Raw genomic sequence first — 23,495 nt, forward strand, 5'->3', positions numbered from 1 at the left:
CACCACTGCTCTAAACTCACCCACTCAGATCTCTGTGCCCTGCGGCTCTCCTCTCCGATCTGGGGATAATGGCAAACTTCTGATAAGCTATCTGCGCTGAGGTGTTCCTCTTCCCTGGGGCTCACAGGTGCACAGGAGGGCCAGAGGACCTCGTGACAGCCCCGGCCTGGACCTGGTTCTGCTTCACGGAGATCAGCGGAGGGTGCACCTGGGCCCACCAGCACCTGCTCTGGAGTGAGGCCTGCAGATGTGGGACCCCTGGTTCTGCTCATTCTGGCTGTGTGGCCTTGGGCAAGGGATTGCACCTCTCTGTGAAGTTGCCTCAGATATAAAACATGTATGAAAGTAGCTTCTACTGTATAAAATGGTTGTGAGTATTAAATAAGCTAATACAGAAAAAGCACATAGAACACTGCCCGGAACCCAGCAAGCTCTCAATAAATGTTACCACTACTGCTATAGCCAGTATTATTATTATTATTATTCTGACTCTGACAATAGCTCCCTATGTGGACTACTTGCCAACTGATCAGGAGAGGAGAACCCCTTTTCCTGGGAGAACTACCATTCTCCCATAGGGCAGGGCCATCCACATAGACAGCGCCCCAAGAGGCAGGCACATGACTGGAACTGGTCAGTCAGAGTACCCCCATCCTCTTGGACTAAACCCATTAATCAAGGGGTGAGCCAGTGACCCCAGCGCAGCCAGTCTGGCCCTGGCTGGGGAAATTGATGTGGTCAGGGAGCTATCAGAGGTGCCTTTTCCACCTACACAGAAGAAAGCAGAGAGTGTGGGAAAGATATTTGAGGTCACCCTTTGAGCCCCCAGATACAGCCATGTGTGAGGTAAGAATGCTCCTAGCTGGCTGGGCCAATCAGTTTCCTTTTGAGCTTATGTTAGTTTGCACTGGACTTCTGTCCCCTGCCACCTTTCACCATCAGCAGAGTCCTGCCTGGCTTTAGGAGTCGGTTCATAGTCCCTGCTCACCCCTAGAGACTCTGGGGGTTCAGCGGAGACAGTGTCCAGGGAGTGGCTTCTTACATGGGGGCTGGATCCTGAAGCAACTCACAAATCACATTAATTGCCCATAAATTAAATTTACATAGGACAAAATTGCTCTTGACAATCCCTCATAGAGTGAAGAGGACTAGAGAAACCTAATAATCAGGCAAAGCATGGGCCTGGACCTATAAAAGCCATGGTTGGGACAATTTTCAAAACTTGAATGGGGTTTTTGGCCAAGGGCATTCCAGAGCTCATTGTACTATTCTTGCAATGTATGTGCAAGTTTGAAATTGTTTTGAAATAAAAAGTTTAAAAGAAAGCTAGTAAATTGCCTGTCAAGTGGCATACTCATACCGCCTTCACACACCACACTGGAGACACACAAATGGATGCTGACCCAGGGCCAGGGAGCGTGCTCCATCAGCGGTGGGAGGCATCCCTCTCTCTTCCCCTGAGTACCTGGTGGAGGGACAGGCTTGTGCCAGAAATCTGTATCTGTAAACACTAGAAACACTAGACTCACAATTTGTGGGACCAAGACAGAATAAGAGAAAGATGGGATCTCCCCTCCAATTCATAGTACCCGAGACAGTTCTATCTCTCTCTCTCCATGTTCAGTAATTCGACACAGGCTCTGGGCAGAGCCCTGGAGAGACAGCAGTGATCAGGGTGCACAGAGTCCCCCGAGTTCCCTCCCCAGCTCATGTGGCCTGGCTCTGTTATTGAGAAAGGTGTGGAGAACTACTCAAGGATGAAGCAGATCCATCTTTTCTTGAGGACCTCCTGGAGACCTGACTGGGCTTCAGAAGCCCCTGGATGATGTGCTAGAATGCTGATTTGCGGGCCCCACCCAGAGCCTCTGATGGTCAGTGGTGAGGTCTGAGAATCTGCATCTGTTAATGTTCCCAGGTGACACTGATGCTGCTGGTCTGGAGACCCCACTTTGAGAACCACTGCTTTACTGGGAAGAGCAATTTAAAGAGTGAGAGTTCCACGCCCCACAAAAGACCCTAACTGCCCAAGGAGCTTTTAAAACTACTGCTGCCAAGCCCCACTCCACACTAAATAACTCAGGAATTCTGGAAGGTAAGAACAACTATCGGCATTTTTCAAAGTCCCCTAAGTAATTCTCATGCATGGCCATGGTTGCACACCACAGCCCCAAACTAACCCAAACCCAGACTGCGCTTCAGTTTACCTGGCTGTGTCCTCAGCTTGGCCCAGAGTCTAAGGATCTCTCTCTCCAGCTGCAGCCCCTTGAGCCAGCCCTGTGCTGGGCCATCTGCAAACTTTGTTACCAATCTGCTCATAGTCCTGCGAGGTCTCTACCATCATCCCATTTTATGGATGGGAAAACTGAGGGCTCTGACCACCCAGGAAGAGAGCAGCAGAGCAGGGATTCAAACCTAATGCCGATTAACTGCTCCCTTCTCCCTCATCCTGCTTTGACTCAGTGTTTCCCAGGAGGGCGTGGCATTATAAGGTATCTAGTGCCCCTAGCTCCTGCCTCCAAATACCATGAGCAGCCCTCCCCTTCCCCTCGGTCATCGTGACAACTGGGTCCAAATGCTCTGCCTGAGAGCCTCTGCCTCAAACACCCATCCTGGCACCAGGCATAGCCCGAGCCCTTACTTGTCCATTCCTACGTCTTTCAGACCCCTGCAGTGACCCCTCACCCTGTCATTGCACTCTTCCTATTTCTGACTTGAAATCCAACTCTGCTGTAATCTTCAGCCCCAAACCTCACCCCAACCTGATGTTAACCATAATCAATTTCCTGAACTGCTTGTTAAACCTAATACTGATCTCACAGTCTTCCTAAAACCTGACTTCCAGACCCAGTTCTTTAGATGTTGTCATTGATCCGAATCTTCAGCAAATCTATATTTACAGCTCAACTATATAGCCTCACCTTAGCTCTCTCCCCTTATTTTTTTATTTATTTTCCACAGCTTTTCTGAATGTACAATTCCCATCAGCTCACATCCTGTTCACTAACCTTCAAAGGCTCCTTAGCAACACCAATGCTCACTAGCATTAAATAATTAAATATCTTCTTCAGTATGAACCAAATGTAACTTTCTAAGTGTAGCCATTAGCATTAAGTTTGACCGGATGTGAGAATATGTGATAGAAAGAACATGTGATGGAAGATCCCCATGTCACAGTGACTTGAGATGGGTTTGTCTCCTTTTTTCTCTCTCTCCCCTCAAATCAAGGCTTCTAGCTAGTTGTTTCATAGTCACAACTTAAACTCCTAAGGTTACCTCATGGTCCAAGATTGCTGCTAGAGCTCCAGCCATGAGGTCCTCTTGCCAGCCAGTGGGAAGGAAAAAATGACCAAGAAGGGTACACCCTTCCTGTAACAGACACTTACCAGAAGTGGAACCCAAACCTCCACTTATACCCCAATGGTCAAAATTTGGCCACATAGCTGCAAGGAAAGCTGGAAAATATCTTTTTCAGGATGTCCATAATGCTCAGCTACAAATCAGGGTTTTATTAAGTGAGAGAAGACATATTGGAGCCAAGATGCTTTCAGACCACTTTCCCTACTTCCCTACCCGTAAGAAGGAGCTCAGTTTCAAATCTCCTGTCATCAGCTTGTAACATTCTATGAAGATTTTGGCTCCCGGCTCACTGACTCTCCAGCATGTTCTTGTCCTAATTCTTGATGTAAACCTTGAATTTCCGTAGCCAGGTAAACCTTGCCAACGCCCAGCCTCTCAGTTCCTTGGCCTTCTTTCCTGTGACCGTATCCACTTTTCCTCTGCCACTAGACTTGATCGTCACTGTGCCATCACTGACCCCCAGACGTCCGTTCCATTCCACCCACTTTCTGGGCCAGCTCACTCCCTCTCACCCCCCAGCTCCCACCACCTATCAACCTCACCAGAAACTGCACCCGCTGATTGATCTGCCACTTCTCCCCTGTCCCTTCAGCTTACAATTATTAAAAACAAAAGAACTTAAAAAAAATACACAAAAAGAACAACCTCCCTCCTGAATCTACTCCCCCTATAGCTACCACCCCTGTTCCTGCTCCCCCCGACCCTCTTCAGGCCGTCCTCTCTGGTTCTCTCTTAAACCCACCACCCCACTTGTCCAAAACTGCCCTTGCTGTATGTCACTGACAGCCCCGCGGCCAGCGAGCAGTTTCCCTGCTCACGCGTCGGCCATCAGGCACCATACACACCGGCCTGACCGGGACAGCCCTGGTTTATGTCTGTGGCTCTGATGTGATTGTGAACTGTGCCCCTTTCACTCACAAGTGTCTGGGCTTGGACAATAGACCCCATGGTCACCCTCTCCTGCAGCCTCCACACAGCCGCCCGCTCCCTCCCCCAGCACTCGGGAGTCCCTCCTTTCTCCCTGTTGCTCCGTCTCAGGCTCCTTTGCTGGTCCCTCCTCAACTCCAGGGAACCTCCTAATACTGTGGTACAAACCCTCCCTCTGGCTTGGTCCTAAGTCCCATCTTCAGCCATAACTTCACTCATTCCCTCAGTCATTACAGCCAGGTGTTTGGCTCTAACTAGGATTGAGGGGCTGATAACTCCTAACTTTGTATCTCTAGCCCAGACCTTACATCCAGCTGCCCTGGTGACATCACACATGGATGTCTAATTGGCACTTTAAACAGGACATATCCCACACTCCTGACCTCCCTGGCTCTCCACGGTCCTCCTCATCCCAGTTAATGGAATCTCTGTCCCTCCAGTCGCTCAGACCGAAGCCTGGTGTCATTCTGATCCCTCGCGCCCCACGCCCAATGCGCCTGGGTAGCCTGTCATGTCCACCACCTTCTGACTAGCCACTGCCTGGAGGACTGCAACAGCCTTCATTCACACTGGCCTCCTTGCCTCCCTAGTCCTCCTAAATCTGCTCCCCACACAAAAGCTAGAGTGCTCTTGTTAAACCCTGCTCAAACCTTCCCATGGTCCCCAGTTCTCACAGAGCAGAACTCCCTCACTCCCCTGCCCCCATCACAGCACCTCCATAATCTTACCTATTACTCTCTTCTCACTCACTGTGTACCAGCCTTGCTAGTCCTCAAATGTGGCTGAGCATGCTCCTGCCTCAGGGCCTTTGTGCTTGTTGTTCCGTCTGCCTAGAAAGCTCTTCCCCCAGATATTGATGCAGCTCACCCCTCACCTCTTCAGATCTTTATGCAAGTGTGACCTTCTCAGTGATACCTTCCCTGATCACTCTGTTTTAACTTGCAGACCTCTCTCCAAATACTGTTATACCTTTTTCTGCTTTCCTGTTACTTTTTGCACTGTACCAAACACCCCTGCATGAGAGTTTAGAATGTCAATGATAAAAGGGCAGGGACGTCCATTTTGCTCACTTCCATCTGTCCAGTCCCCAGAATGGTGCCTGGCACACAGTAGGGGCTCGATGAATAGTTTGAATGAGCCCTCATTCTATACCATAACAGCCTGGCTGCCCCCTGCCTGTCTCTCTGGCTCCAGGCCTCATCCACGTCTCACATTGGTTAAGCCCTTTCTCTAATGGGTCCCCTGCACCTGGTGACTGTGGCTGAGTGGGCAGGCATGAATCCGGTCTCCTGTCCCCATGTAGCATGATGGCTTCAGAAGGTAGTAAGCAGCCTGTGCCTAGAGGTATGAAATAACAGGTTTGAGAGGATTCCTGACTCTGCAGGAGGCCACACGTCATGACCTGTGGGGTCTTCCAGCTCAGACTCATACTGATTCTGTGAAAAGCCAGGATGTCCCGAGCAGCATCTTTTGTCACATGGTCCTTTCTAGAGGACACATCAGTGCCCTTGTTTCATTCTCTGTGCCCGCACCAAACCCTCATCTCCCAGGCTGTGAGCTCCATGAGGGTTAAAGCTGAGCTCGGATCCCATCGTCTACTTGGGCAGCCACCCAGGGCATCACCAGCAAACAGCTGAGGACCCCCTCGGAGAGCTGCGGCAGTGAGGTCCCAGGGCCCTGGGCTCGGACAGCTGGCCTGGATCACTGCCCACCTGTGAGCCCCTCTCTCCTGATTCACGCTTTCTGAGCCTCCATTACCTTATCTGAGAAGCAAGGGTAACACTGGGGCTCTGGTGCTAGAAGTCTGGGGTTCCCTGGGAGGAACTTCCTTTTAGAGCAGTCTGCCAGAGGCCATGTGACACCCACAGAACCGTGAAGAAAGAAAGAGGCCCCAAACAACCTCAACAAAATAAAGAGGACTGAAACTGACCATTCCAAAGTTCAGACCTGTTTCCTCTTTTGCAAGAGCCCAGATGCACCTTCAGGCAGTAGAAATCCCAAGTTTCTGAGAAACCCCCCTGAATGGATCCTTTGGGGATGTAAATTTCTTTTGCCAGCTTGAGAAATTGAAGTGCAGGGCAAGAGGCTCTGAGCCAGGGGGAAAGCTTGCCCAAGGTCATCTGGCGGGGATGTGGTGGATGTTTGAGTCTGTTTCTGGGCAAATCTCCAACTCTTAACCCTGGCTTCAGGCTTTCTCCAAAGTCCCCTCTTTTCACCTTTGCACCACATAGGCTGAGCCAGGGAGACCTGGGTTTGAGTTCCTTAGGGGCTTGGCCTCAGTTTCCTTCTCTGTGAAATGAAGGTACCCATCTGGAAACAGAAGTTGAGGAAGAAGAGGACAGCTGACATGGATGGGACACTTGCTCTGTGCCAGGCACCATGCTAAGCACTTATATGTATCAATCCATTTAATTGTCACAACAACTTCCATAAAGTCAGATACAATTTTATTGTCACCACTTCACTGGCTAGAAAACGGAGGCATAGAGAGGTGGAGTAATGGGCCCACCTGCCTTTTAAAGTTTCCAGAGAGATCAGAGATAACCCAAGAAAATACCAGGTACATAGTAACTGCTGGGTCAATGGTACGGTTCCAAGCTCCTTGACTTCTGTGAACCACAGCCACGCAGGTGTGCTGTGAATGGCACTGAAAACACTGAGCACGGTGCCTGGCACATGGTAGGAGTCCTTATTTACCAGCATCATAGTCATTGGTGGTAGCAAATCTTTGTCTTCTGAAAATGGATTTTATTTTACGAAACAGCTAAAATTCGTGTGAAGTTGAATCTGGTGACTAATGCCAGTGATCTAGTGGTGAAATGTCATTTTTAGAACAAAACAAGGTGTAATTACTGAGCCCCGAGCCTGTTTTTCCTTAGAGAAAAGCCTTATACTGTGTCAGATCAGCAGGTACTAGATCTGTGTTCCCCATCTGAATCGTATGCCTAAAGCAACCCTCATTTTAACCAAAATCTTCACGCCCAATCCTAAATCTACCCCGACCCAGATCTGAATGTCTATACTTCCTCTAAGTTCCCCACATATTTTCACCAGTCTAGCCTCACCAAAACCCTGAAGTTTCTTTTTATTCTTTTCTGAGTTCCACTTTGCTACTTTCTGTTCCTTTCCTGATCTGGATCTGTACTAATTCTCAGAGGATTAAAACAAATGTAATTGCATTCAAAGCATGCAACATTTGAATACATTCTCCTCAAAAGTAACGACAGTAAGTGCCAAACTTCTAAATTAAAATTATTTTTCACATTTCCCAAAGGGATTTCTTTTAGTATTTTCAAAATCATGTATTAAAATGTATAGTAAATACAGTTTTATATTAATAAACAGCAAAAATGTAATAGCATTCAAATGGTTTTAGAAATTTTAATTCCATCTTACTAAATATTTTAGAAAAACAAGACTGTTCCCTAAATAGCATCCAGTGTCCCACTAGTTGCCAATATGAAGAACTGCTATTGTGCTTCACACATTATGGCCAGACCTACATATATATAAATTTAACTATTATACCAATGGTTTATGGTATTATAAAATGTCCCTCAGCTGCCATGTGCAGCTGTTCTGAATACTGTGCTAACTCATGAGAACCTTCAGAACATGAAAAGAAGTAAGAAAATGGACACTTGGTTATGCATTTATCACATTCATGCAACCTGAGAAGCAGGATCTGAGGAATGAATTTATCTTTTCTTTCATGTAAGACCTTCTGCTGTTCGAATTTGCCCCACACTCCAAAGCAGTGTCTAACACTCCAGCTCACCCCACACCTCTCCTGCAGTCTGGGGCATGACCTTTGGTTGTGAGAATGTTGAGCAAGAGATCCAGAGAAGTGTTTCCCTGCACCCTGAGTTGCCTTAGCATGTAGCTATCTAGGTTTCCAGCCTGCCGGTCAGCACAGAGTCCCAAGGGCCTGCGGTTCTTAATCATCTATTTGTTTAGGATTTGAGATACTCAGGAAACCACCGTAGGATCTTAGGGCTGCTCTTGTTCTGGTCAAGGTGGTGGTACTGCTCTACTGCGCCTATTGCCTGGAAACATTTTGCATAAGCTGTGCCTTAGGCCTGGGACATTGTTCTCTTTCCTAGTCTTTTAAATTCTTCAGGTCTTAGTTTAAAAATTCCCCTCTCAGACAGACCTGTCTGTCCTCTAAATCCAGACTGGATCCCACCTCCTGTTTTCATGGAGCCCAGTTCTTTTCCTTCTTGGCATTTATTACAATTAATAACAATGAGATCAGTATAACTAATTTGTGGATTTATGTCTATACCATCTGTCAGAATCACAAAAATGTAAGCTCTATGAGCACAGAGACCACATCCTTTCGTGCATCACTGCATGTCCAGTGCTTAGCATACCGTTTGGAACATAGTCAGTGTCCAGGAAATATGACCCACTGTCAGCCAGTGAGTTTCCTCAACTTTTAATGCCAGGGTGTTAATGTCTGTCTCATAAGTATTATCGGGAGAGTAAAGAGAGAATGGGAGCAAAGGCCACATAGTAGGTGGACAATAAATACTGTTATTATTATATATTCAGAGGCAGGTGAGAACTGAGGAATCTTGGAGGTGGGGACTTGAGGGCTATTTGGAGTTGGATGGGATTCGTGGAATCGGGAGAGCATTCCAGGACAGAATAGTTTGAGCAAAGGCATGGAGGAAAGTATAAAGGCAGTGAGTAAACCTAAGTGGCCGGATGAAGAGTAAATTTTGGGACAGCCCTTTAGTTAGAAAAGCAGATAGGGGTCAGATTAGGAAGAGCCTTGAATGCCAATCCAGCACATTTAAACTTGATCCTTAGACAGTAAGGAGACAAAGAGTTTTTGAGAAAAAGTGTCAACTGAAGACATGGTATTTAGAAAGATTAATAATGGCAAATCTGTAGCATGTATAATCTGGGGGGTGGGGGAAAGGGTGGGCTGTGCAACACAGAGAAGACAAGTAGTGATTCTACAATATCTTACTACGCTGATGGACAGTGACTATAATGGGGTTTGTGGGGGGGACTTGGTGAAGGGGAGAGCCTAGTAAACGTAATGTTCTTCATGTAATTGTAGATTAATGATAACAAAAAGAAAAATGTGGAAAAAAAACTCAACCCCCAACTGCTTTATATATTTTATAATCCTTCATCAGCTATGTGTAAAGAAATTCCATTATCAAAATTCATAATAAGGATTTAAGTAATGGCTGGATTACTAGAGGTTGATAGTTCTTTTGCTATAGGGTTCATCTTCAAAGAAGGATTGTGCATGATAACAAGAAATATTCTAGAAGCAGTAAAGGTAGTCTAGAGGACTAACACTCCACCTTGAGCTCCCTGGTGTGAAGAATATGAAGCCTGCTTTCCAGATGGCTGATCAATGACAGATTTTGTATAAGGAAACAGGATAAAGGATCATTCTGCAGAAACTATGGGTTACTATCATAAGCAAGTAATGTTGGGAAAAATGCTGCAGTGTATTTTCTCATAGCTTTTTAAGACTCTAGAATATCAAGTAAATTTTTCAATAAAATATAGAAAAAAATAATAATAATGGCAAATCTGGACCAGGTGGACTAAGGGACTGAAGAAAAACAAAAACATTTCATTCAAACCCATCTCTAACCCTTGTGACTGTATAAAACATGCAGGGTTAGGGGCAAAACCTCTACAGATATGGATTCAAGCCCTAGCTCAGCAATGTTATGACCTGGCTGATACTGAGCCAGCCACTTCACCTCTCTGTACCTCAGTTTCTCCACCTATAAAATGGAGATAATCCTGCCTATTTCACTGGACTGGTGAGAATCAAATCAAATAAAGAATGCACTCATTAATCTGCTCATTCAAAAATGAACCCCAATAGTGTATCAAATTGTGTTGTAAATGATAGGGAGACAGATATTAAGTGGAAGTGTTCTGAAAGAGGCACATAATTTCCGAATATCAAGTGCTTGTGGAACGCAGCTTTCCATCTGTCATCGCACTTAATCTGCCCAATATCCTTACCAGGTTGGTACTGTTATCAAGCCCATTTTATAAATGAAGAAATGGAGGCTCAGAGAGACTAAGTAAGTCACCCAAGGACGTTCAGCCCTTAAGTGGCTGAGCTCAGGTCTTGGGCTCACAGCTGACCCATGCCTGAGATGACTGTCTCCCTCCTAGTGCTGGACCTTTGAACACATCTGGCTACTTCCAACTTCTAGGCCTTCAGCTTGCTGTTCCCTTTCCATCCCACTTTTTTTTTTTGCCTGTAAAACTACTCATCTTTCAAATTCTAGATTAGGCTTCAGGAAGACTCCAGGACCCCTGCTTGGGCCCCTCCTCTGGGCTTCCCCAGCACTTATTCAAACATCTCCCATGATATTAACCACACTAGCACTATATCCCTGGTCTCTGAACTTTTTAAAAAGTATATCCCTTATCAGTAAAAAAATATTTTTAAGGAAGCATCCATAATATAGGCACTTTTCTTTTTTTTTCATTAAGATATCATTGATGTACAATCTTATGAAGGCTTCACATTGTGGTTTCAACACTCACTTACGTTATCAAGCCCTCAGGCCCCCCATTGCAGTCACTGTCTATTGGCCTAGTAAGATGCTATAGTCATTACTTGTCTTCTCCATATAGGCACATTTCTTTATAAAGTACTGTACATATACGTTCTGTTGATCCACATATATTAAATATTGATAAATCCTAATTCTTTTATTTTTATGAAAAATAAATACAGGATCTGATCCAATATTTTCTTCCCACAGCCCATTGACCACTGACAAGTTACAAATTCATACCTCTAACCCAAGCTGTTGGGCGGAGCGGAGGGGGTCGGAGAGGGGGGCGCAGAATGGTAGGGGGCAGTGAGGGAGGGGTCGCTGGTAGGTGGATGCCATGCTTCCCACTGCAGGAGGTCTGAGAAGAACGTGGGAGTCCAGCTTCTTCCCCAGCGGGCCGGACCTGGGGGCATGGGGGTTATGGGCAGGACACCTCCCACAGTGCTGTCACCCACTTGAGCCAGGGGAAGGTGGGGCGAAGTTGAGCCTGGATTAGCAGGGCGGCAGGGAGGCTGCTAGAGCTGCGGGGCGGCCAGACGGGCCAGTGCGGAGAGGCAGGCGCACCATGCCGCTGCAGGATGTCACCCTCCGAGAGGTGTGGGCCTCGGACAGGTCCGGAAGCCCCCCCCCACCGCTACCACCTCGCCTGTCTCAGCGCTGGGGGGCCCAGGTGGAGGGGCTGGGGCGGGGCAGGAGGAAGGAAGGCAGACTGATCCGTTTGTTCCCCTCAGCGGACCTGAGGAGGAAGGCCGGCGGAGCCCAGAGGTCCGGCAGCGACCCAGGCAGGTAAGTGACCCCTGCTCAGGCAGGAATCCCACGGAGGGGATCTGCGAGTGCCACCGGCCCCCCTCAGCCGCCTCCGGGGGTGGCTTCTCTGGAGGGTCTTTAGGAAAGGGGTATTTGGAGCGCCTGGGCTGTCCAGGGGAGGAATCTGGGCTTGGGGCAGTGGAGGCGGCCATGGCGCCTGGGAGGGGTCACGGTGCCCACCCCACGGAGGAAGCCACAGCTCCCCTCCCGCTAATCCGCGGTTATTTCTGGCGGCTCAAGGGATTACAGGGCGCTGGGCAGCCCTGGGAACCCCCGTTTCCCTCCTCTCCCTCCTCTTGGCCCCCGACTCCCAGAGACCCGCGCGGGGACAGAAACTGAGGAAGAAGAGGAGCGAGGCCCCTGAGTCCCCCGACCCTGCGGGACCCGAGCCCCGGAGACCCGGCGGTGGCCGGGCGGCCGAACGCGGGGCCGCCCGCCTGGGTGAGTGCGGGCGGGGTGTTGGGCGCACCCCGGGGCGGGGCGGGGCGGCGGGCCGGGGGAGTAGGTCGCAAGGGAGGCCGAGCGCGGGGCCACCACCCGGGCGAGGAACCCGAGCGGCAGCGTCCAGGGCTTGGGGCGCTGCCTCCCCGGACCCGGCGGGCTCCTGCCTGACCCCGCGTCTCGGCTCAGCCGGGCGGAGGGGGAGGCCACGGGAAGAGCCGGCGGAGGCCCGGGCGCCGCAGACCGTCTACACCAAGTTCCTCAGGGACCCCGAGGCCAAGAAGCGCGACCCGCGGGAAACCTTCCTGGTAGCCCGCGCCCCGGACTCCGAGCACGGTCAGAGGGGGCCCGGGGGAAGGGAGGGCTAGGGGGCGGGCCGGGGGAAGGAGCCAGGGGCTTGACAGAACTGCAGCGAGAGGCAGAAGGCTCGGAAACAGCCTGCAGCTCTCTGGCCTTGTCTTTGGGCCAGAAAAGCTTTATTCTCTTGTTCTTTCCCCCGTTTCTGGATGGGGAAATTGAGGCGCAGAGCGATGAAGAGTATGCCTTAAACTGTAGCCACGCGCCAAAGGTAGCCCGGATGGGTCCGGCTCAAGGTCAGAAACAGAGACAGACGACAAGAAGAAACAGAGGCAGAAACAGGGCAGGTGCAATGAGAGGGAGCAGCGGAGGGAAAGGAAGACCAGGAGGGCGGGAGGGAGGGGAGGGTCCCGAGAGAGGGGGCAAGGGCCTGCAGAGACGGCATTTTCTGAGAGCAGGATTGCACAACCCCCCAGCATTCCCCCGAATCCAGCCGGCCGTCCTGGCCCTGTTCTGGAAGGGGAGCCTCCTATCCCGGGCTCTCATTCACCACTCCCCGGCAATCAGGAGGGACTGGGCTCTCCGGATATTGGAGCCCTCCCCAGCCCCCATTATGAGGAGTTTCTACCTACAGAGGAGGAGGAGGACGAGGAGGATCAGGAAGAAGAGGAAGCAGGGGAGGCAGAAGAGAAGGAAAAGAAAGAGAAAATACCTCTGCCTCCCAAGAAGCCCCCAAAAGAGAAGGTGTCTGCAGACATCAAGGAGAGGAGGGCCAAGGCCCCAGGACTGATGGGTGGGTGCTGAGTTCACAGAGGGCGCACACAGCCACTTCAAGCTAGCCCTGCCCGTGAGGGGCCTCCAGTCTCGCTGACCCGCAGGAGCTGGGACGTCAGACACTTACCCAGTGTCTGGACCCCAGAGTTTCTTCCTCTGGTGGCTTTCTCCTCCCATGGTCTTTAAGGACAGAGATCAGTGTGTGCTCTTGCCACCATCCCCACTGCTCCTGCCCCGGGTGCTCTGTGAGCCAGGGAGGGCAGAGAGTTTTAGTTTTCTTTGTGATTTTTGTATAGGTTTTTTTTTAATCCTCAATATGAATTATTGTCATAATTTTTATTAAAGTATCAAAGTGATTACAGTAAAAATCCATCAGTGAATAAATGCTATGTTGGCTCCCTGGCCTAGGTACCTCGCCCTACAGATTCCACAGTCTGGAGTAAATCTGAACACCCAGCCAGGACCTGTGGGAGGGAGAGAACACTGTCTATGGCACTGGCCAGAGGAGGTTTTCTGGGGTAGATGGGGTGGGAGCTGGGATGCACGTAGGAAGCCCGGCATTCATTCATTCATTGGTTCACTAACTGCTCAGTAAGCACCTGGTGTTTGTCCAGCCCCTTTTGGACTCAGGGTTCAAATGAAATGATCAGAGGCAGACCCTGGGCCCCTGTCAGGCTTTCAGCCACCCAGGGAATGAAGCAACGATGAGTGTTTTGGAAGGTGGCCATCATCCCAATAGGCTTCTCTTTGTCTAACCTCACCCTCCAATTCCAGGGGACCTGGGGAGCCCTCTCCTCCCACGGAAAGCTCTGCACATCAAGAAGAAAGGGATGCCAGAGAAGGAAGGAACTAAGATGAGAAAGACAAAGGAGAAAGGTGAGACTGGAAGAGCAGGGGACTCTGGCTGTGACAGGCCCTGTGAGCCCTTCGTGTCCTCACACACAGGGTCTGGGGAGGCTGACAAAGACCACTCAGTGAGCCCCAGCAGAGTGAGAAAGAAGGCCCCAGCAGCCATGTTCCTGGTTGGGGTAGATGGCCCATCTGAGAAAGCTCTGAAGAAGAAAGGTGGGTAGCTGTGGCCTCTGGTGCCATGATGTCTAGAGGCAGTCCTGAGGGTGGGGAGGAGCGGGCCTGAATTGTTGGGTGAGGAGTGTGAGTTCCAGAGTCAGAAGACTTTGGGGGAATTTTGACCACCCCACCCCACCCCCACTTTAATAGCTGTGTGACTTCAGGCAGGTGTCTCAGCCTTTCTGAGGCTCTGACAACAGTAATATGGGGTTACTCTCTTGTGGTTGTGGGAAGGGGCCAAGAGAGACATGGTGTTTGAAACACTTTGCAAACCATGAAGTGCTCCACCAGGGTCCGCAGTTAACAGGCTTGTTCTCCCTCCATGCCCAGGCGCTCCCAAAGGCTCAGAAGAGGAAAGGAAGGAGGAAGAGGATGAGGAGGAAGAAGTGGCAGCTGTGGTAACAAAGAACAGTAATCAGAAGGGCAAAGCCAAAGGAAAAGGCAAAAAGGTTGGGGCCCAGGGCAGAAGGGAGCTGAGGTTCCTTCAGGGAGCAATGGCAGAGGCCTGGGCTTAGCAGACGAGAGTGTGGGACTTGGTGGGCAGGGGCCATGGGGTCATTTGGGTTTAGAATCTTGGCTGCCCATCTGGTGACAGGGTGTGAGGACAAACGGCACCAGACCTGGAAGAACAGAAGAGTCAGTTGAAGGGTCACCAGGCTGGGACTGGCCACTGGGAGGCCTTATGTCATGTGGTCTCTAAGCTTGCCCTTCTGCAACCTAACCATCTGACACAGCCAGAGATGTTCACACGGCCCCCATATGAAGACACACACATTTTCTGTGCCTGGGAAGTGGAGTACACAGGCAGATAGCACATGTGCACACACCCTTGGGCACACTGATTGATTGATAGCCCACTGTACAAGTTGTTAAAATATTTCCATGCTACTGCTCTGAGCTCACCAAGTGCTTCCTGTTCCCTGCCACCCAGGACCTCCCAACCTTCCGGCAACTAAAGGGTCAACATTGGCTGTCAGGGGCTTCCAGCACCCTCCCCAGATGGATCAGTGTCCATTCTGACTATACGTTCTCCAAAGGCAGAACAAGTTGTTAAATATTTTGAATATTGCTCTTCCTCACAAACAGGACTCAGGTACTAATGTGCAAGCAGGAAAGGTCTGACTAGAGAGAGAAAGGAATGAAAGTCTCTGAGAAACTGGTTTCCATGAGTGGCAAGATCGCCATGAGGGCAGGGCTGGGGTCTTAGCTACGTGGCTGTAATTAATCTGTTCAGGAGTGGTCAGGTCTTGGGGGGACTGTTCACATTAGCCAGATCAACAGGTACTGATTTATAAACTGAAAGGCCAGTGTATTATCTCCCAGGAGGAATACCACTGCAGTACAGCTTTCAGTACAGTAGACCCTTAAAATCCACAGCTGTAGAAATGTTTGAATAAACTCTGGCTTTCTCCACATCACATTCCAAACATAGTCTTGTGTTTCCCAAGTTTCCTCTGGAGCAGCCTAGGGTGGAGAAGAGATGCTCCCTTGCCCGCAGGCTAAGGGCCCACTCCCTAAGGGCCTATTCGCTGACAACCGGCCTCACCTCATACATAGTGTAGACCTGGCCTCAGCAAAAATGGCCAACCATGACACATTAGGGCTTCTGAGTGGCTCACATACAGCATTTAATCCTCAAATGCACACACCCAGGCTGGGAGTCCCTTCTCTCCCCCATTGGGAGAGAAGTTGGGGTTAGAATCTTGGCTCCATGTCTTCTGAGGGATAGAACATGAGGGCAAAGGGTACCAGCTTGTGAGAACAGAAGGGGCAGTTGTGTGGTCACCAGGCCAGGCCAAACCACCATAGGGCTCATGCATCCAAATTGTTATTAGGAGTTTTTCCATGAGCAAAACAAGCTTAATTATTCATTCATTGAATTGACTATGTATTGCTGTATAACAATCACCCCAAGACTTAGTGTCTTTAAACAACAAATATTTATTTTCTTAATTTCTGGAAGTCAGACATCTAGGCGCAGCTTAGCAAGTCGGTCTGGTTTGGGGGTCTCTCATGAAGTTGCAGTCAGGATGATAGCTGGGTTGGCAGTCATTCTGAAAGCTTGACTGGAAATGGAGGATCTCCTTCTAAAATGGTTCACTGTCCTTGTTGTTGGCTGGCGGCCTCTCCATAGGGCTGCTTGAGTGTCCTTATGAGGAGGCAGCCAACTTCCCCCAGAGCCCAAAAGAGAAAGCAAGGAGAAGCCACAATATCTTCTGACTGCCATATTCTACTGGTCACAGACCAACCCTGATATAGTGTGGCAGGGGACAACAGAGGGCATAAATATCAGGAGGCAAGAATCACGGGGCACCACTGCGAAGGTTGGCTACTACCTTCATTGAGTATGTACTATATGCTATAATATCAGTAGTAGCTAACACTTCTATAGTGTTACATGCTTAGAACATAGCAATTCATACCTTCGGCCTCAACTCAGGTCATCCCCTGATATAGTGTCCACATGAAGGAAGGTCTTTCTAAAGGCTCTGGATCTGACAGGAGACTGAGCAGCATTCATAGCCCAGCTCCACCTCTTACTACCTATGTGAACTTGGACAAATACCTTAGTCGCTGAGCCTCAGCTTCTTTATCTGTAAAATGGGACTACTGCAGCAGATATTGATAAGAAAATTAAATGAGTTGATATTTGGAAAGTTCTTAGAATTATGCCTGGCACATTGGTAAACCTTACATGTGTTTGTTAAATATATGAATTAAGTAAGGTCTGTCCCAGGTGTCCAACTCACCCTATGTACTTGTCAGATGAAAAAAACTGAGTCACAGTGTAGTTAAAACTTAACAAGTGCTAAGTAGCGGAACTAAGATTTGAACCAGGTTGTCTGGCTCCAGAGGCTGGGCTCTTCACTATAAGCCAAACAAACTAATAGTGAAGGATAGCTCCCCTAGCCTCCTCACATGGCCTGCCAGATCCTGGGGAAGTGTGAGGCAGCCCCACTGGCCTCTCCCTTCTCTCCCCACTCAGAAAGCAGTGAGTTGTCCTGCCAGCCCTGACTAGTCCCAGCACTGGGGACCTGCTGAGGACAGGGGAGCTGGTGCTCTGGGGTTGATGTATACCCTTTGCCCCCATCCCCCAGAAGGAGGAGAGGGTTCTATCCCCACCTGTGGGAGTGCATGAACCCCAGGAGTTGATGCTTCAGCCTGCCCCCCAGGGCTGGACAGTGCGCTGCAGGCTGACCCGGAACAAGAGGGGCATGGATCGGGGCCTGTATCCTTCCTACTTCCTGCACCTGGACACAGAGAAGAAGGTGGGCAGGGCAGGCGGCAGGGAGGAGGAGTAGAGCTACCAGAAACCTGGCTCAGTGAGGGTCTAGAGCCAAAATAGGGGCCTAGGCCTAAAGGGCAAACAGATTTCTCCTTCTCCTCACCCACCTCCTTCCTCACCCCATCTTCTCTTCCAATCCACTCGCCTGTCTCCCTCTCTCCCCAGGTGTTCCTCTTGGCTGGCAGGAAAAGGAAACGGAGCAAGACAGCCAATTACCTCATCTCTAGTGACCCTACCAATCTGTCCCGAGGAGGAGAGAATTTCGTCGGGAAGCTGAGGTGAGGCTGGGAGGCTTAGGGCAGCAAGAGGGCCTTGGCCAGTCACCACTGTCTCCCTGTGCCTGGGAGAGTGCCCACCGTGTTGGACACTCGGGGAAAGTCCCCTGTCACAGGGCTTCTCACACCATGCCATGCATAGATCACTTGGGGGTGTTGTTAAAATGGTTCAGTGGGTCTGGGTTGGGGGCGAGAGTCTGCACTTCCAACAAGCACCCAGGCAATGGCCTCACTGCTGGTCTGGGGACCTCACTTGCAGTAGGGTGCAAGGACCATGAGGGCTGGGGCTGGGCTTGTCTTCTTCATGACTGAATTTCCAGCACTGGTACATAATAACTACTCAATAAATACTTGCTAAGTAAATGAATGAGCAAATATTTATCCTTACCCTATGCTGAGTCTCCCCATATATCCCATCTAATCCTCACCACAAATCTGAGAGGTGAGAGGAAAGTGAACCCCTAAGTCAGACCTTATTGTATATAACAAACACTTCTGTAAGGCCTACCTATGTGTCAGGGGTAGTTCTAAGTAACTTCCAAATATTAACCCATTTAATCCTCTTATCAACCAAGTAAGCATCTAGATCCAGCTTTTAAAAAGACCTCATGGGGGAAACGTGGGACAGGGGACATGAACTGCTCTGGCCTAAAACATTCCTACCCTTAAAGTAGGAGGCTCTCAAAATGGCTTGGCTGTGAGGATCTTGGAATAGGGGTGTGGAATTCCCTCAGTCCTGCCCCTAATTCTACCCTGCTTTCAGGTCCAACCTCCTGGGCAACCGCTTTACTGTCTTTGACAATGGACAGAACCCTCAGCGTGGAGGAGGTGGCACTGATGTGGGGAGCCTTCGGCAGGAGCTGGCAGCTGTGATCTATGTGAGAACTCCACCGGTCTCCCATGGCAGGACCCTCCCCTTGCAGGGGCCGGCCTAACAGGCATCTCCCTCCCAGGAAACCAATGTGCTGGGCTTCCGAGGTCCTCGGCGCATGACGGTCGTCATTCCCGGCATGAATGAGGACAATGAGAGGGTCCCCATCCGGCCCCGAAATGTGAGCCCTGCCCCAATGTGATGCATCTCCTCGAGGGTCCTGCTCTCTAGGAGACCCACTCCAGGGGAGCTGGGGAGCAGGGGCTCAGCTTGGCTAATACCTAACCCCCTCAACACACCCACCACACTCACAAATTCATCCTGGCAACTGTGGAGTGAACTTGGGGTTATGTAATTGAACTCACTGAAACAAGCACAATAGGATTTTTTTTCTAGTTTACATCAAATCATCCATTCATAGAGTCATTCAAAACACATATATTGAATGCTGAGCATTATTCTAGGCAACTGGAAGACATCAGTGGACAACACAAAAATCTGCCTCATGAAACTAGCATTCTAGTGGAGGAAGAGACAGTAGACAATAATTGTGATAAATAAGTAAATTATGTGGTATATTAGAAAGTGGTAAGTACTCTGGAAAAAAGAAAAAGTCAGACAAGGGACAAGAGATAAGAAGAGTGCTGACCACTATACAGTGGTCTTAGTGGGCCTTATTGAGAAGGTGAAATTTGAGCAGTCTTGAAGGAGGCAAGGGAGTGAGCTTGCAGTTATCTGGGGAAAGAGCATCTAGCCAGAGGGAAGAGTCAGTGGAAAAGCCCTGAGGCAGGAGGGTGCCTGGTGAGTTTGAGGGTCAGCAAGGTGGCCAGTGTGGCTGGAGGGAGATAAGGCCAAAGAGGTGAGAGGCAGAGATAGCCTGTATAACTGGTTTTTACTCCATGAGAAACAGGAAGCTATAGCAAGGTTTTGAGCAAAGGAGTGACATGATTTGACTTTTATTTTAAAAAGCAAAGGTTTCATGTGTGTATGTTTGTGTGTGTGTGTGTGTGTGTGTGTGTGTGTGTGTGTGTGTGTGTGTAGCACAGGATAAGATGGAGAGATGTCCTGGATAGAGGTGGCTTCCTTCAGAGAGCCAGTCTGTAGCACTGTAGGTTGGCTGAGTCCATGATTTCAGAGACGGGATGACTGGCATGCCCCACATTCACAGTGAAGTCACTTTACTCATTTACAATGAAAAATAATACTCCATCAGCTGATCACACATCCTTCCCTACTGGGAAGTCTCACCATAATCAGAGGCCCAGCCAATCTACAGTGCACCAGCTGTGGGAGGCTCTGGTCTTGGGAAACTTGTGGGGCTCACAGTTGCTCCTTCCGTGCCTGGAATAAACACACAGATTTAAGGGCAGTGCCTCCTGCATGTGTCCGAGTTTGGTAAGAACTACCTTGTGCTGCTTTGAATATATAGTTCATTCATTCTAAAATCATTTATTAAAGCCAGGCACTGAAGATTCTAACTCAGTACAACATTTACCATCAAAACAATGTCTGATATTTATAGAGCATTTACTCTGTGCCAGGAATTGATCTAAATAGCACTTCATTAGGAATTAGCTTATTTAATCCTCACAACACCCTACTGTGAGGGAAACTGAGACACAGCCGTTAATACTGTGCCTGCCTTTAGAGTAATTCTGTCCATGAAAGTGCAGCAGGAGAAATGGTAAGAGCAAGGTGTTACGGAAGCTCAGAGCTAAGACATTTACATCTGACATGGGGTTAGGAAGGCTTCTTGGAGGACATGATCTTGAGTGGACTCACTCTAACCTATGAATGTGAACAGGTGACAAGAAAACTTGGGGAAGAAATGTCTCAAGAGTCCTGTCACCTAGACACCTCTTCTTCCTTCCAGAAACTCTCTTCCAGGACATCTTGTTTTAACCAGTGTTTACCTGTCCATCTTGCCAAGCTCCACTGTAGGCTCCTTGTGGGTCCTAGAATGTCTGACCCATCCTCGTAATCAGGTGCCAGCATGTGTCCAATCCTAAGGCCCCTTGCACACCAATGGCAGGGAGTCCCTACTGTGTGCCAGAAGCTACTTTCCATTTCCAGCTCCCCACTTTGGCATCCCACATCAAAGTTTTATTCTCACAGATGTACACTCTGCCCAAAAGGACACCACAGATACTAAGCATGCTCTCAACAAACCCTGAATGGATGCCCACATCCACACCCCCGCACCCCCCCCTCCACACACACACACACAAGGCATGATGCACAGGTCCCCAGGGCCCTCCCCCATCCCAAGATATCTTGGCAACCCCACTGTCCTTTTCCTAATACTATCCCCGGCCCCCCAGGCCAGTGATGGACTGCTGGTGCGCTGGCAGAACAAGACACTGGAGAGCCTCATTGAGCTGCACAACAAGCCACCTGTCTGGAATGACGACAGTGGCTCCTATACCCTCAACTTCCAAGGCCGAGTCACGCAGGCCTCGGTCAAGAACTTCCAGATTGTCCATGCTGATGACCGTGAGTATCTGAGGGCCTGAGCCAGGCCGTTCCCCACTGCCTCCAGGACCCCGACCCTGACGCAGGCCTTTCCCTACCATTTCTCCCTCCCTCTCTTCCCCTCCCTCTCACACACACTGGCAAGAAGCTCTCCTTTATCCTTGGAACCAGAACGTCTGGGAATGTCACTCTCTCCTGCAGGGGCACATTGACACTATGCTCCCAGGAGCCTCAGAGACTCCCAGCAGGTGTCTTAGGGCTCATGGTTCCCAGTCTACCATTGTTCCATTCTAGCATTGACCAGAGCCTGGGGTAGATACTGGGATATTCTGGGTAAGACTGTGTTGAAGGAGAGTTGAGCTGCTGGAGTCTGAAAACCTCTGATAGCCCAACCCCTGTGTGGTCAGAGAGGGTGCTGAGACTCAGAGAGGGCAGTGCCTTACCCAGAGTCTCTCAACAACTCCAGGGAGTCATACTGACCCTCTAAATTTATTTCACAAACAAACAGTGCTTTCTATATGCCAGGCACCATTCTCAGGATTTGACAGATACTGAATCATTAAATCTTTTCAACAACCCTGTAAGGAAGGTATTATTATTGTCCCTATTTGGCAGATAAGAAAACTGAGGCACAAAGAGGTTAAGTAACTTACCCAAGGTCATACCACTAGTAAGAGATAGAGATTAGAACCCAGAGAGTGACTGCAGTGCCCCAGCTTCCAACCCCTTCAGGATGATTGCTTTTTAGGAGTAGGGTGTTATTCACGCATTTGAGTGCCTACTCTATCATCCTCTCTCAAGTGAGGTCAAAGGCCAGCCTTGGAGGAGTTAGGGAAACAAGATTTACCTGGGACACAATTCAGTAAAAAAAAAAATGTTCCTGTTATCAGCCTTGGAGAGGTCCCCACTAGGGTGAGGAGACTTGGGGTGTGGAAAGGTATCTCCCAAGGGACTCTAGGTTTCCAGCACTGGCTAACACTGAGTGAGTCCCCCATCCCCCATGCCATCCTAGGGATGTGCACCCAGTGTCACCTGTCCCGAGGCCTTGGAAAACTACTCTCCAGATCACATTTCTGGTGGAGCTTGGTCTGCTGAGGTTGGGGGTATTTTTAGCAACTTCCTGTCCCTATAGATGCTGGGGGAGGTGCTGAGATTGGTGCTGGGAACTTGGACCAGATATGGGATAGGGGCTTGGTGGGGCCACTGTGTGAGGAAGAGGACCAGGGGGTAGTCAAGGCATAGAGCCTTGCAGTCTAAGACAAGGACTTGGGGTCCGGGGGCGGGGAGAAGGAATGGGGCCAGAAGACCACACGGAAAGGAAGGATTCTAGGCTTGGGTAAGTTTGGCAGGTTCCTATACTTAAGTGCCTGTCTTATGCATAGCCCAGGGTGGCGGAAGATAAGGCAGGATCCCGGCCCTCAGGGGCTTACAGTCAGATGGATGGTAAAACTGCAGGTGGGACTGATTGGGCGTGATAAAAGGGACAGATGAGTGTAGGGTAAATAACTGTGATGGTGGCTGAGGACTGGCGCCCCAATGCCAAGGAGGGCATTTTCTGCCAGGACGGGGAACCCAGGACCTCTCGGGCGCCCCCACCCCTGTCTGTGTCCGTAGCTGACTATATCGTGCTGCAGTTCGGCCGCGTGGCGGAGGACGCCTTCACCCTAGACTACCGCTACCCGCTGTGCGCCCTACAGGCCTTCGCCATCGCCCTCTCCAGTTTCGACGGGAAGCTGGCCTGCGAGTGACCCCAGCAGCCCACAGCGCCCCCAGAGCCCGCCAGGGTCGGGGAAAGGATTCAGTGGAGGCTTGCAGGGTCCCTTAACCAAGTCCCTAATTGAAGACTCCTCCCTTGTCGGGGGCTGACCCCTCCACTGTATCCGGGTGACCTCCATCCACTCCTCACCCTGGCGCAGGCCGAGGCAGGGGAAGAGCTGAGGCAGCGGGTTGGGCGGAGATGAAGAACATCTGGAGTTGGAGGCGCACATCTGGTCACGGAGCTAGCCTGCAGGGCTTCACCAACCCACCCCCACCCAGCCCCGCGCCCGTCACTTCCTGTCCAGGAGCAGAAGTCAGTGCTGTTTTTACCCCCAACGGGACCGTACTAGGGCTCCGAGGAGCTGGGGCGGGCGCGGAGGAGGGGGTAGGTGATGGGGGACGAAGACCCAGGACCCACATCGCCAATAAAGCCGCGTCCTAGGCCAAACGAGGCAGTGGTTCTTCATCGCGTGCGGAGAACGAGGCGGCGGGAGGGGTCCGGAGCGCGGGAGAGTCCAGAGGGCGGGCTGGAGGCCTCCCTTCCCCACACCCCCATCCGCTCCCGCCCTTGCCCTCGGCGTTCCCGAGTCCCTTCCCCCGCGCCCATC

General features: G+C 50.2%; 1 protein-coding gene and 1 long non-coding RNA gene across 7 annotated transcripts; one reads left to right on the forward strand and one right to left on the reverse strand.

Annotated features, from left to right (window-relative positions):
- Positions 1–11,346: 11,346 nt before the first annotated feature.
- TULP1 (TUB like protein 1) lies at positions 11,347–23,335 on the forward strand. Of its 6 annotated transcripts, none has more exons than XM_057494130.1 (14): positions 11,347–11,450; positions 11,570–11,624; positions 11,960–12,086; positions 12,276–12,422; positions 13,018–13,176; positions 13,932–14,033; positions 14,103–14,222; positions 14,556–14,674; positions 17,324–17,494; positions 17,677–17,789; positions 18,550–18,664; positions 18,740–18,838; positions 20,979–21,150; positions 22,692–22,830. In XM_057494130.1, exons 1-14 carry the CDS (start codon positions 11,404–11,406, stop codon positions 22,745–22,747), a joined length of 1,602 nt encoding a protein of 533 aa, XP_057350113.1. In that variant the 5' UTR covers positions 11,347–11,403; the 3' UTR covers positions 22,748–22,830. The 6 variants fall into 6 exon arrangements, with proteins under 6 accessions (XP_057350113.1, XP_036775960.2, XP_057350114.1 ...); XM_036920062.2 differs by having other exon boundaries at positions 11,348–11,450; positions 22,744–23,335; XM_036920063.2 differs by having other exon boundaries at positions 11,348–11,450; positions 22,827–23,335.
- LOC130681340 (uncharacterized) lies at positions 16,147–20,904 on the reverse strand. The gene is made up of 2 exons (XR_008994425.1): positions 20,571–20,904; positions 16,147–19,998 (listed from the first exon to the last, which is right to left on the reverse strand). It is a non-coding gene; the product is annotated as an uncharacterized LOC130681340 (long non-coding RNA).
- Positions 23,336–23,495: the final 160 nt, after the last annotated feature.

Source organism: Manis pentadactyla, chromosome 16 (genome assembly GCF_030020395.1).
Source record: "Manis pentadactyla isolate mManPen7 chromosome 16, mManPen7.hap1, whole genome shotgun sequence".
NCBI lineage: Eukaryota > Metazoa > Chordata > Mammalia > Pholidota > Manidae > Manis > Manis pentadactyla.